The 11,956-nt window shown below is 48.3% G+C and overlaps 2 protein-coding genes across 2 annotated transcripts in view; one reads left to right on the top strand and one right to left on the bottom strand.

Moving 5' to 3' along the window:
- Positions 1–401: 401 nt before the first annotated feature.
- Positions 402–1,921, bottom strand: LOC121449373 (leucine-rich repeat extensin-like protein 5). The gene is made up of 2 exons (XM_041653738.1): positions 1,609–1,921; positions 402–1,263 (listed from the first exon to the last, which is right to left on the bottom strand). Exons 1-2 carry the CDS (start codon positions 1,919–1,921, stop codon positions 1,178–1,180), a joined length of 399 nt encoding a protein of 132 aa, XP_041509672.1. The 3' UTR covers positions 402–1,177.
- Positions 1,922–1,987: 66 nt separating this feature from the next.
- The window catches only part of Crybg1 (crystallin beta-gamma domain containing 1), a 57,225-nt gene continuing 47,256 nt past the window's right edge, over positions 1,988–11,956 (top strand). The window contains exons 1-2 of the mRNA XM_041653737.1: positions 1,988–2,662; positions 7,946–10,247. Of these exons, the coding sequence (XP_041509671.1) occupies positions 2,007–2,662; positions 7,946–10,247 (2,958 nt within the window). The 5' untranslated portion in view covers positions 1,988–2,006. The remainder of the gene's footprint in view (positions 2,663–7,945; positions 10,248–11,956) is intronic.

Below are 11,956 nucleotides of genomic sequence, written 5' to 3'. Positions count from 1 at the left end.
CCGTTCTGAACTAACACACGTCCTTTAGGAAAGAGCGGGGCTATTTTCTACCTCCTCAGGGTTTAGGCTCTCACCTGGGTTTTGAGTTCGAGGGGCTTTCCTTAGGTAGGGGGTTTGGGTTTGTTGGGGTAACCCGCATGCAAGCTGTGGCTCTCGGGTCCCTCCCCTTACCACAACCTCCTCCTCAACCACTTCTCCCGGTCGCGAGCCCTTTTGGGGGTAGGGTGCGTCCTTACTGCTTTTATTGATTTATAACTCCCGGTGCCAGTTGTAGCCACCCCCCCCCCCCCCCGACTGTGTCAGCTAGGCTGACTTTCCACTGTCTTCCCTACGTGGGAGGTGCCCGCTGCCTGTCCCTCCCCCTCAGTCCCGGGCACAGACTCCCTGATGAAGCCTGGGGGTGAGCTGGGAAGAGGCGGAGCAGTGCTCTGCCGCCTGCTCGGTTTGAATGCAGGCACCCGGGCCCCATTGGGTGAGCGTATCCCTACCGGGTGGGGCCAGGTACAGTATTCCTGCGACCAGGTGTTTCCTTTTGTTCTCCCCGCCCCAGGCCACAGTAGGTTTTCCTTGAGCCGCTCCAATTCACCAGCTCCCAGGTGCTGTTTCTGTAAACATTCTCCTTAAGATATTTGGGGGCGAACTGCGGGCCCCGAAGTCATGCCTGGTTGCTTTAAATTTACATTTTTATTAAGGAAGGAGATAAAAAGCAGAAACCAGTGAGAACTGGGAATTGTTTTACTCTATACATGTGATATTTGGGATTTTCAAATTAAAAACACTTGTAACGAAATACTATTGTAGCTTTGAAAATGCATTTAGGAAAAAGAAATTTAGGGCTGGAGATGGCTCACCACTTAAAGGCTAGGCTCATAACCAAAAATACAAGAAAATGAAATTTAGCCATGCTAAATTTAGCCATGTGGTGGTGCTTGCAGGCCTTTAACCCCAGCATTCATCAGGCCAAAGCAGGCGGGTCTTTGTGAGTTCAAGGCCAATCTGGTTTATAGGAGTTACAGGACAGCCAGAGTTACACAGCGAGACCCTATATATATTTTGTCAGAACATAATAAAGACCAGACAGCCACACCTGGCTTTACCTTTTCAATTACACCTGGTCCATTGCCAAGCTGCTTCCCAAAAGGGAACAAAACGGATTTTCATAGTTTCTCTCCCTGCCTTATTTTGTTTTCCAGTCCAGAGCACAACCACCAGAAGACACCAGAAGGAAGCCAGTATTGGGGAAACTTGGCACTCTTTTTACCGCTGGAAGGAGAAGGAACACCAGGAACGGGTTAGAGAGTCCCACCAACTCAAATACCAAATCGGCCCCTTCTAAACTCCCTGAAACAGAGAGTGAGAAAAATAAGGCTCAGGGCAGCCAACCAAAGCCAACCAACGCGGGCTCCGGGCAGGAGGCAGAGGGCCAGCCTGCACAGAGCTGTGATCAGACAACCCCCTGCGATGCCGAACTGACACCTTGCTCCCACAGCAGTGTAGGGGTTGTGCACCAGTGCCACGACAGTGATTCAGCCCAATTAGAAGCTGTGCAGGCAGAGGGAGAGACTTTTCCAAATGCCACCACCGCTGCCAAGGAGTTGCATTCCTCACCGGAGAATTGCTCCGGGCAGGAGAGCGCAGAGACGCTTGCCCACAGTCCGGGGGAGGACGCGTTGCCAGGCGCTGCTGGCCTCCAACCAGAGACAGCGAGGGGTGTGTCGGGGTCGCCGCCTGAGGAGCGCCTCGTGGGAGGACTAGGAGAGGCCCCCGACGGAGCCCCCGGCGTGGGTGCCGAACCGGGCTCTCTGGGGGCCACCGGGGAAGCAGTTGTGCCAGGTGAGCCTCCCTCCGTGGGTGCAGAGACCAGCCGCCCAGCCCGTTCCGTCGATCGCGCGCATCCCGCCAAAGTGCTAACTTTAGACATCTACTTGAGCAAGACTGAGGTAGCGCAGGTGGACGAGCGGGTCCCTATAGCTCCGGGGACAGACGATTGCGACGATTCGGACGACATGGAAAGGAGGTCAAGCGGCCGCCGGTCAGGCAGGCGGAGAAAGTCGCAGAAATCCACGGACTCCCCGGGCGCGGACACCGTGGCGACCGAGAGCACGGCCAAGGACGACGCGGTGTTCGACGACGAGGTGGCGCCAGACGCGGCCGCTGAGAACGGCTCTGCGGAAAAGAAAGTGAAATCGGCACAAGGGACTCCCGACGCGGGCGCAGTCTCGGCCGCCAGCCCGGAGCCCAAGCCCAGCGCCGGCCCCCGGGGACAGCTTCGAGGTGAGCCGGACCGCGGAAAGCAACTGCCGCCCGCCTCGTCGCCCACCAAGCGGAGGGGTCGCAGTCGCGTTCCCGAGGCGGTGCCCAGCCCCGGACCGCGCGCTCCGGCCAAGGAGTCTCCACCCAAGAGGTCACCAGCCGCGGCGGACGGCGGGGAGGAGGCGGGCCGTGTCGTCCCGCGCGAGCTCACAGTCAGAAGCAGCTCCCTGCTGCCCGAGATCAGGCCGGAGCACAAGAGGGGCCCATTGCCCCACCACTTCGACGGCCGGGGCGACGGGGGACGCAGCAGAGAGTCGGGCAGGGGATCAGGAGCATCCGACGCCGACAGCCTGAAGCCCAGGAACCATCTCGGTGTGGGCAGGTCGACTGTGACCACTAAAGTGACCCTGTAAGTAGCTGCGGAGTCATTCTGGGCAGGTGGCTGCTCAAGGTTGTATGGCTGTCTGTCGACTTTTTTTTCTGTTGAAAACTTCAAAGAGAGAAGGAGCTGTTTGCAGAGCTAAGGTTTAGAGTATGACACTTTTGGCAGCCTCCACGGTTAATTCCTGCCTTAATATAAGATCTAAAATCAATGCAAAAATAAGATATGCCTCGAGGCACGGTGCTTACAGAAATAATAGCGATAAGAATTAACGGCTTGATTTAGCTAATTATATTCTTTATCCAAAGTGTCCAGGGGTATTTCAGGGTAGTCACAGGGAGCCAGCAGTATTTTGAGTTGTGATCCAGTGGCTTTTACATGGGAGACTTCAAGAGAACTTAATGAAGTTAGTACATTGTTGTCCAAAGTAAGGCTAGAGGAAGTCTCTAATAATTCCGCCTTCTATGATCTAGGGAGCCTGTTGGTATTTTTGCTGCTGGGCTGGAAATAATATCAGATATTGAGATGATCGCTGTTATCGCTGAAAATTACCTAGTGAAAGGACGCTAAACAACCGACTGTGTCTGCACTCTTAACAATTTAGCAAGTACTTATCGAGCGCCCTTTGTGCTGTGTCCCATGGGGGGACATGACTCACACCTGTGATTCAGTCTGTTGCCCTCAACGTGTACGCCCCCCTTGTGGCAGAAAGAAGCGCACAAATCAAATAAAGATGGCCCAAGTGCCTTTTGCGGCCATAAGGGTTCTGGAGGTACAGGGCGAGAAGTCACTCATTTGCTGGAGGCGCCTGGGCTTGTGCCTTGATGGTAATTGATTTGTGTGGACAAGACAGGGAGGGCTCTCTACAGAACTGATCGTCCTGGCAGGTGAGAATTGGCGAGTGATCAATGTTTTCCTACGTTGATTCACACATTGATCATAAAGGCTGGTCATTTGCAGCCAGCCTTGTTATTTTTTGAACTGAACGGTTTCATTCTGTTTGATTTCTTTAAAGGAGTAAGCTCTGAAATGGGTCTGTTTGGAAGCCAGTGGGGAGAGAGTTGTGCTTAATGAATAACGTTGAACTACCTCACCAGCTGGCAGCCCAGAGACTTTTGACATAATCAGATATTTATTCTGTGATGGTAGCGTCAGGAAAGTAACCAGCGTGAATGATGCCCATTATTTGTGGAAGACCAGTGTGAAATGAACACAGAAACCTGCTAAGCCTTGCTGGGAGAAACCGGGCTGGACGCTCCACCTGTCGTCCAATCAGAAGACAGCAGTGGAAAAACCAGAAAAGTTACACTGTTGAGGGACTGTAAACAAGCTCAGGAAGGGATCTGGCCGTGGACCCGAGCAAGTTGTCTTTTTTTTCTCCCTGCTGGTCATGTTTTAATTTTTTTTTTTTTACTTCACCGCTAATTTTATTTAGATTTCTTTAGTACAGTGCCTTACACATGATGAACAGTGGAAAATGAAGAGTTTTATCTAGTTCTTTGGCTTGTCAGTCTGACAGGATCTTTCAGCCCCATTAGTCCTGTTATAACTGGATTTTAGGTAACGATATTGACAGACTGTGATTTGGTTCTTTGGTGGTCTCACCCTATAGCCCAGGGTGGCTCCTAGCTCACTATGTAGCCGAGGCTGGCCTGGAACTCAAGGCCATTTTGCTACTTTACTGGACTGCAGATGTGAGCCTGGCTTGTGGGGGGTGGGGGGAACTTGTCTGATCAAAGAATTAAAAAAAAAAAAAAAAGAAGCTATATCACCTGAAAAATGATGACTGAATCCTGTTAGGAAAAAAAAATGACACTGACATTATTAAAGGAATATGTTTAAAATAGGGAGGTTCTTCCTTTTATAGCATCGCCTGGGCCCTTTGGACTCCCTCTCACGTCATAATGCAGGCATTACAACACAAATTACAGGAGCCTTCCTTTTAATCAGCCCCAACTGGGTTAATTGCAGAGACTCTTGGTAGCCCAACTTAATGGTAGAGAGTGTGAGCTGTAAAGGTGTTTTGATCCCATGTAAATCTTTAATGAGCAGATATGCTTCCTCCACTTCAGGGATCCTTGGGCTCACAGGGAGCCGTGGGCTCACCGGGAGTGCTTTCCCCACACATCCCCGGTGGACTTTGATGTCCACTTCGCTACTCCTGCTGACTGGCCACATTTTCTTTTTTTTAATATTCCTGGTATGTCCCCTTTGCTTATTAATTAATTAATACAGCATTCACAAACCCTGTGTTTCTTCTCGTCCCACTGGCTCAGACTTCAATCCTGAAGCCTGCTTTTCTGTTTTTGTTTTTGTTTTTTGAGACAGAGTCTCATAGCCCAAGCTGGCCTCTAACTCACTCTGGTTGCCAAGGGTGTTTGTGAGCTGATTCTCCTGCCTCCAGATTACAGGCAGTGGCCACCAAGTCTGAGCTGACAATAAGAAAGCCTGGGTATTTAGGGACATAATAGAGAAGGCAGTGCCTACAAGAATTTCTAAACACATTATCAGGCTCAGATTTATAACCCCGGCTTCTCATTTTATCTCTCTGGCTCAAAAGGCCCCACTTTCCTGGGGCTTTGAGGTGTGTGATGCCAGTCTGGAGAGCTTGTTTTGTTCTTATCTGATAAACCTGATAAAATTAGCTCATTGAACTCTCACTGCCATACCCCATACACCCCTCAACCCTCCTCAAGTCCCTTACTGCCTCCACCCCCACCTTCAGTGATAATATGGAAAGCAGCTGAGGGCTTATTCGAGTTGGTCTAGTCTGACCCCTAATGGGGAAGCGGGGTAGTATGGTATAATGTGGTGTCAGAGACAAAGCTCCTGCTTCAGAGGGAGGCCCTGTCACTAGCCATGTGACTTCAGGAGAGTCATTTACCTTCTTTGTACCTCAGCTTTCTTGCTTTAGAACAGAACTTACAAGTCGTACATGGAGTAAACCAACTTAAGTAACTTGTCAAGTGCCCAGCAAGCAGTGGTTTTCCTTTACTACAGACTGACAAGCCTCTCTGCCTGCCCCGAAGAACGCTTATATGACATGGTTGATGAAATGGAAAAATGGGAATGAATTAGACTGAAAGCAGCTGTGGAGAGCCTCCTGGTCCTGGAGCCTCTGTTAGCCCTAACTGTAACCCCTCAAGGGGACATGGAGAGCCTCCTGGTCCTGGAGCCTCTGTTAGCCCTAACTGTAACCCCTCAAGGGGACATGGAGAGCCTCCTGGTCCTGGAGCCTCTGTTAGCCCTAACTGTAACCCCTCAAGGGGACATGGAGAGCCTCCTGGTCCTGGAGCCTCTGTTAGCCCTAACTATAACCCCTCAAGGGGACATGGAAAGCCTCCTGGTCCTGGAGTCTCTGTTAGCCCTAACTGTAACCCCTCAAGGGGAGATGGAGAGCCTTCTAGTCCTACAGCTTGTTAGCCCTAACTGTAACCCCTCAAGGGGACGTGGAGAGCCTCCTGGTTCTACAGCTTCTCTTTGCCCTAACTATAACCCCACAAAAGGACTTCCAGAAATTCTCTTAACCGTAAGTTTTGGGTGAAATAAAATTAATCCTGCTTTAAATAATTTAGGTGTTTTGTGTTACCTTTTAAGCTAACAGATACAAAAGAAACTAGGCCAGAGATGTGAAATAATTTGGCTAAGTTTACACAGATGTTAGTGTGAGAGCCAGGACCGGGGCTAGGGCCAGCAAATGCCAACAGAACATGTTTTGTTTCTATGAAGGAACACACTGTGTACATTCAAAGGCATTATTTCCAGTAGTAAGTAATTAGACTTAAGAAATGTGATTGAGAGGGGAGACTGCCCAAGAGTAAACCAATTATGATATAATCATACTATGGGATTTTACATAAACATTAAAAAAATTTTTAAGGAAAGCATTTCAGGGACCTCTAATTTATGATGGTAACTCATCCTCTTTCTTAGCAAGAGGCCAGCTGCCAAGCCCCGCGAACACAGCAGTTTCTAATCAAATATTTATGCATCTGAAGCCATCGGGAATGAGGCAGAATGTTGACAGCAAGTTTATGAATGATTTACAGACACTTTCCAGTTTGGGAGAGACAGCTCAGTTGGTATAAAGTAAGGACCTAAGTCCCCAAGACCCATATAAGAGCTGGCCGTGCGAGTGTGTGTCTGCAATCTCAACACTCCTATATTGAGATGGAAGGCGGAGCCAAGAAAATGCCTGGCAGCTCCCAGGCCTGATAGCATGGAGTGTGTGTGTGTGTGTGTGTGTGTGTGTGTGTGTGTGTATGCGCGCGCAGTGGTAAACATCTGGAGGCTCTTACTCAACCAGAGATGTGACACCCATGATTGTCCTCTGATCACACACACACACACACATAAAGGTAAAAATATACATATATACTTTACAAATTTCAGATACATCAGAACACACATACATCAGAAAAAATTTAAGGGGATGAATTGTAGAAACAAAATATCCTAAGAGGCGATACTAGATGAATACGTTTTATAATCTACCTTTTAGTTTTTTTTTAAACAGTACCTTAGTGGCCTTATAACTTTTTCTTTACCTTTTATTTTTAAAATTTTAATTTAATTTCATGTGTATGGGTGTTTTGCCTGCATGTTTACATGCATATAATGCCCACAGAGGCCAGAAGAGGGTCTTAGATTTCCCCTAAAACTGAAGTTTTAGTTGTTTTTGAGTTCCCTGTGGGTGCTGGGAATCGAACCATCTCTTCTCTCCTCTCCCCAAGCTAGTTTTTAAAAAGATATGAGAAGGTTGGACCGGGTGGCTCATGCCTATAATCCCAGCACTTGGGAGGCAGAGGCAGGCTATCTTCAGCCAACAAGTGAGCTCAAGGCCTGCCTGTACCATATAGCACCTTGTACCCCAAAACTAAAGGTGAACAAAACATTACAATAAAGAAAAATGCATAATTGATGTCTGGGGAACTCATCTACATACTTAAAATATGAGAATGCATTAAATATTTAAATTTGTTTTAAAGTTCCTTATACCTTGTAATGTCTCCCGGTTCTAGTGCTAATCATTGTGAATGCATATTGATTAATTGCCAGTCACTATGAATGGTGATTAATACTTGGAAAGTTAATAGTTTCTTAGATATATAATCTCTTCTGTCATATGCAGCTAAGGTATACCTTAAAAGTGCTTCCTAGTATTTGTAGTATTGTTTAAGAAGTTTTGTGGAAAAGTAGATATTCACCTGGAGGATGCAGACTTTGCAGTCTTTTTTTGGCAGCTGGTTTATATGTCCACTTAACACAGGCTGGCTGCTAACTGTCTTTTTTTTTTTTTTGGTCTCACAGCCCTGCTAGACCCAAACATGTGGAACTGAATCTGAAAACCCCGAAGACTTCTGACAGTTTGGGACATGAGCACAGTTCCTTTAGCCAGCCAGTTCATAAAGGAAACACTGCCAACAAAATCTCCTTATTTGAAAACAAGCGGGCTAACGGTAGCCCCAAACACCCTGACGTCCGTAGCACAAGGAACAATCCTCCCTCTAATAAGACATTTGTTGGGAGGGCTAAGCTAAACTTAGCCAAGAAAGCCAAAGAAATGGAGCAACCTGAAAAGAAAGCCTTACCAACCAGCCACCAGAATGGCCTGGTGGCCAAGGAGTCACCCACAGACACCAAAGGCATGGAAGTCCCTAGTCCTAGAGAAGAGATTCTTCCAGCCTCCATAGGTGGGGGAGGAGAGCCCACTGAGAATCAGGTCCTCTGCCCTGAGCCTGATCAAAGTGATAAGGCAGATGTGCAGTCAGATGCTGCCTGTCCTTCTCAGCCAGTGCCCACTGCCCTGGTTCCTGTGAAGGATGCTGAACTCTCAGGAGAACACCACTCAGAGACTGCTGACAGCAAAACCCTTGTTCTTGACAACGTATGTAATACTACACAGGACATCCCTGCCGTTCTTAATGCCACAGAGTACCCCCCAAAGCCACAGGGTCCATTTTCTGACTCACAGCCCACATCTGACTCTTCTAGGGAGTTTTCTGTCCTGCCTTCTGCTCCCCTTCCTGAGAACACTCTCCAAGATGGCTGTGTTCAGGTCCCCATCCGCACTATCCCATGCAGTGATCTAAAAGTATCTGAAAACTCTAACGGATGTGATTTGTCTCACACTGAGAAAACACCCGTCTCCAAACTTGGAGGGGGAGAAGCCAGCCCCACCTCATCACGAGAGCACAGCCCAGAAACCGTGGGCAATGAGTGTCCATCCAAGGTCCTCGTCCAGGTCCGGTCCTTTGTACTTCCTGTGGAGAGCCCTCAGGATGTGAGCGCTCAGGTCATCTCAGAAAGCTCTGAAGTTAGAGAGGTGCAGTTGCCGAGTTGTCACAATAACAAGCTTGAAGTCGTTTCTGTGGCCCCTTGTGCTCCCCAGCAAGAGGATGGACCTGGCACGTCACCTGAGCACACCCACTGCAGAGAGGAGCATGTGGCACAGTCTCGCCCACACATCACACAGCCAGAACCTGTCCAGACTCAGAGTCAGAGCAGAGGGACAGCCCCGACAGCCGAGTTCAGCTCCACCCTCTCTCCTAGCAGCAAAAGTCACTCAGAAAGTCCCCAAAGGCCAGGACAAAATGTTACCAGCCAGAATACCCCTACCAGTCTTTTAAACACTTCTGCTACTAGTGATGATAGTGTCTTTGATTCTTCTTCTGATATGGAAAAATTCACCGAAATTATTAAAAATATGGAGGGCACAGGATGTGTGCCCCAGAAGAAAAAGAAGGCCAGGATCCCAAACTCTCCAGCCCCTCACTTCGCCATGCCTCCAATTCATGAGGACAGTTTGGAAAAGGTGTTTGATCCCAACGTGTTTACTATAGGCTTGGGGAAGAAGAAGGAGAGCCAGGCAGAAATGTCACCTGCTTTGCATTTGATGCAGAACCACGATCCCATGTCCAAACTGAGAGCGAAGCGTGCATCCACAGAGCAGAGTGTCCTCTTCAAGTCCTTGCACGCTAACACCAATGGGAAGAGTGAGCCTCAGATAACTTCAGACATGAATGACAAAGAGAACAGGGACATCACCAACGGCGGAATTAAGAGGTCAAGGCTAGAAAAAAGCACCCTTTTCTCAAGCATGCTTTCTTCTCTGCCTCAAGACAAAATCTTTTCTCCCTCTGTGACATCAGTCAACACAATGACCACATCTTTTAGCACTTCCCAGAACAGATCTGCATCTCAGGCTTCAGTGGTAGAGCCCAGGAAGGAGGGGGACCCGCCCTGTGGCTCAGACAAAGAGCAACCGCATCTTACACCCCTCAGCTCTTTAAAGGTCTTCAATTTCAACTCAGCAAATACGTCTCATCTGAGTTTGAAAAGTCCAAGCCATATGGAAAAGAACTTGCAGAAAGAGGAGATCAAGGAAGACCTGAGTTCTCGGAGCACCCTACCCTTGCCAGAGTACAGACACTCTGACTTACCCAAACTGAAGAACACTGATGATGCAGAAAAGACCAACCTCGTTGAAAGTGTTCTCAAGTCCAATGTGCAGAACATCGGGGCCACTGACACGGACTTCTTGGGCCTTTACAAATCCAGCCGCTATGACCCAAGCCTTTCTTTTTCTACAATGTCGTCAGCAGATCCTCTGGTAAGTAGCAGCTGTGATCTAGTTGCAGTATTTCTAAGCCTAGGAGGCAGTGAGGGGCTCGGACTGGCTTTTACAGGTGGATGTGTGCAATAGCTTCCTATTTGTTCACCATGTACTTTTGTTTCATTTGATTTGTTTGTTGTTGGCGTTGTTTTGTTTTTGAGACAGGGTTCCTTGGAACTAGTTCTGTAGACCAGGCTGGCCTCGAACTCAGATATCCACCTGCTTCTCCCTCCCAGTGCTGGGATTAGAGGAGTGTTTCACTACTACCCGGCTATTTTTTTTCTCTTCTTTCTTTTTTTTTTTTTTTTTCACCAAGTGCTTTTAAATCTGTGTACAAAGAACTCCCAGGTCCCACAAAAAGAAGACACCAGGACACTCCTACCCCAAGACATTTGTGGTCCAGCTGGGAGAATAAGTTATGTGTTTCAAGGCATTTGCAAAAGTCTATGTTGTATTGTGAGAAGTATAGAATAGCTGCTTTGAGAGTTCAGAGACCTAGGAGACCCATTTTCTTCTCTGTTGAAGCACTCAGGGCTGTATGTAGAATCTGGAAGATGTGTGAAACAACTTCCTCTATTTGCAGGGGCCCCACCCAGCCAAAGGACGCCCCCTTCTCCTTCCTCCTGCTGGCTGTGAGGTTTCACTCCTTCCTCCATAAAGGGCAGGGCTTATCCTGCTTAGTTGGGAAAGTACCTTAATGGGACCTCAAGATTTGAGCATAAAGTTTGGTTTGCATGGGTCCTTCCCCACCCCATGAAATAGAAATTACAACTTCACTTTCTTCCTCTCCGATCTGGCTGCCTTTCTCTCTGCTGGTGCCTGAGACTGAATTAAGAGCCTTTTGTGCCTTGCATTGCTGCTGCTGAACCGCTCACCAGCCCAGGAGTTATTTTCATGCTGCCTTGTGCCCTTCTGCTTCCAAGCTTGCTATTTAAGTTGAGGGTGATTATGAATGTAACTTTCAGTGGCCCAGCTGTGAGCCAGCTGCCAGGCAAGGGGAGACATGAGCACAGGAAAGACCTGGCACCCTCCTTCGTCTGAGCAGGGTGCTGTAGCCGCAGTGCATTGGGATGGCTTTTGCTGTAATCCCATCATGTACTGTGGTTTGGACTGTTGAAAAATAATATAGTTGACTAGCTATGATGAAGCATGCCTGCAGTCACGGCACTCAGGAGGCCGAGGCGGGGAGATGGAAAGTTCAGAGGCCTGCCTGATCAGTATAGCAAGGTTGTCTAACATGCACACATGCACGCACGTGCACACATACAGGTTTTCAGCAGTACTACATGCAGATTCTTTTGCAGGGATTTTGTGAGCTGTAGGGTTCAAGCTTGTAGTGTTAGGACCCACTTTCTTTTTGTTTTTGTTTGTTTGTTTTGTTTTGTTTTGTTTTTCAAGACAGGTGGGTTTTCTCTGTAGCTTTGGAGTCTGTCCTAGAAATAACTCTTGTAGACCAGGCTGGCCTCAAACTCACAGAGATCCGCCTGTCTCTGCTTCCCGAGTGCTGGGATTAAAGATGTGCGCCACCACCGCTGGCTAGAACCCACTTTCTTTTAAAGTTTGAGAAATCCAAAAAGCTTTGTTCATTTGGGCAGTGTATCTGTACTAGAACTTGTTCCTGGGAGCTCAAACCACCAGAAAACAGACAAGACACGCAGGTCCTGTAGCCTTCAGAGTGATGGCATGCCTTGCAGAGAAAAAGACCA

Source organism: Microtus oregoni, unplaced genomic scaffold (genome assembly GCF_018167655.1).
Source record: "Microtus oregoni isolate MIOR12 unplaced genomic scaffold, Mior012 000006F_ref0000085, whole genome shotgun sequence".
NCBI lineage: Eukaryota > Metazoa > Chordata > Mammalia > Rodentia > Cricetidae > Microtus > Microtus oregoni.
Note: the sequence above shows the minus strand (reverse complement) of the source record. Positions and strands in the feature narration are given on the sequence as shown.

Bases quoted from the DNA above. Each gene is read 5' to 3' on its own strand.
- LOC121449373 (XM_041653738.1), bottom strand. From the start codon at position 1,921: ATGTCTAAAGTTAGCACTTTGGCGGGATGCGCGCGATCGACGGAACGG. The intron at 1,264-1,608 runs GTGAGGAATGCA...TTCTCCTTCCAG, and splicing joins CTGCCCGGAGCAATTCTCCG to CGGTAAAAAGAGTGCCAAGT.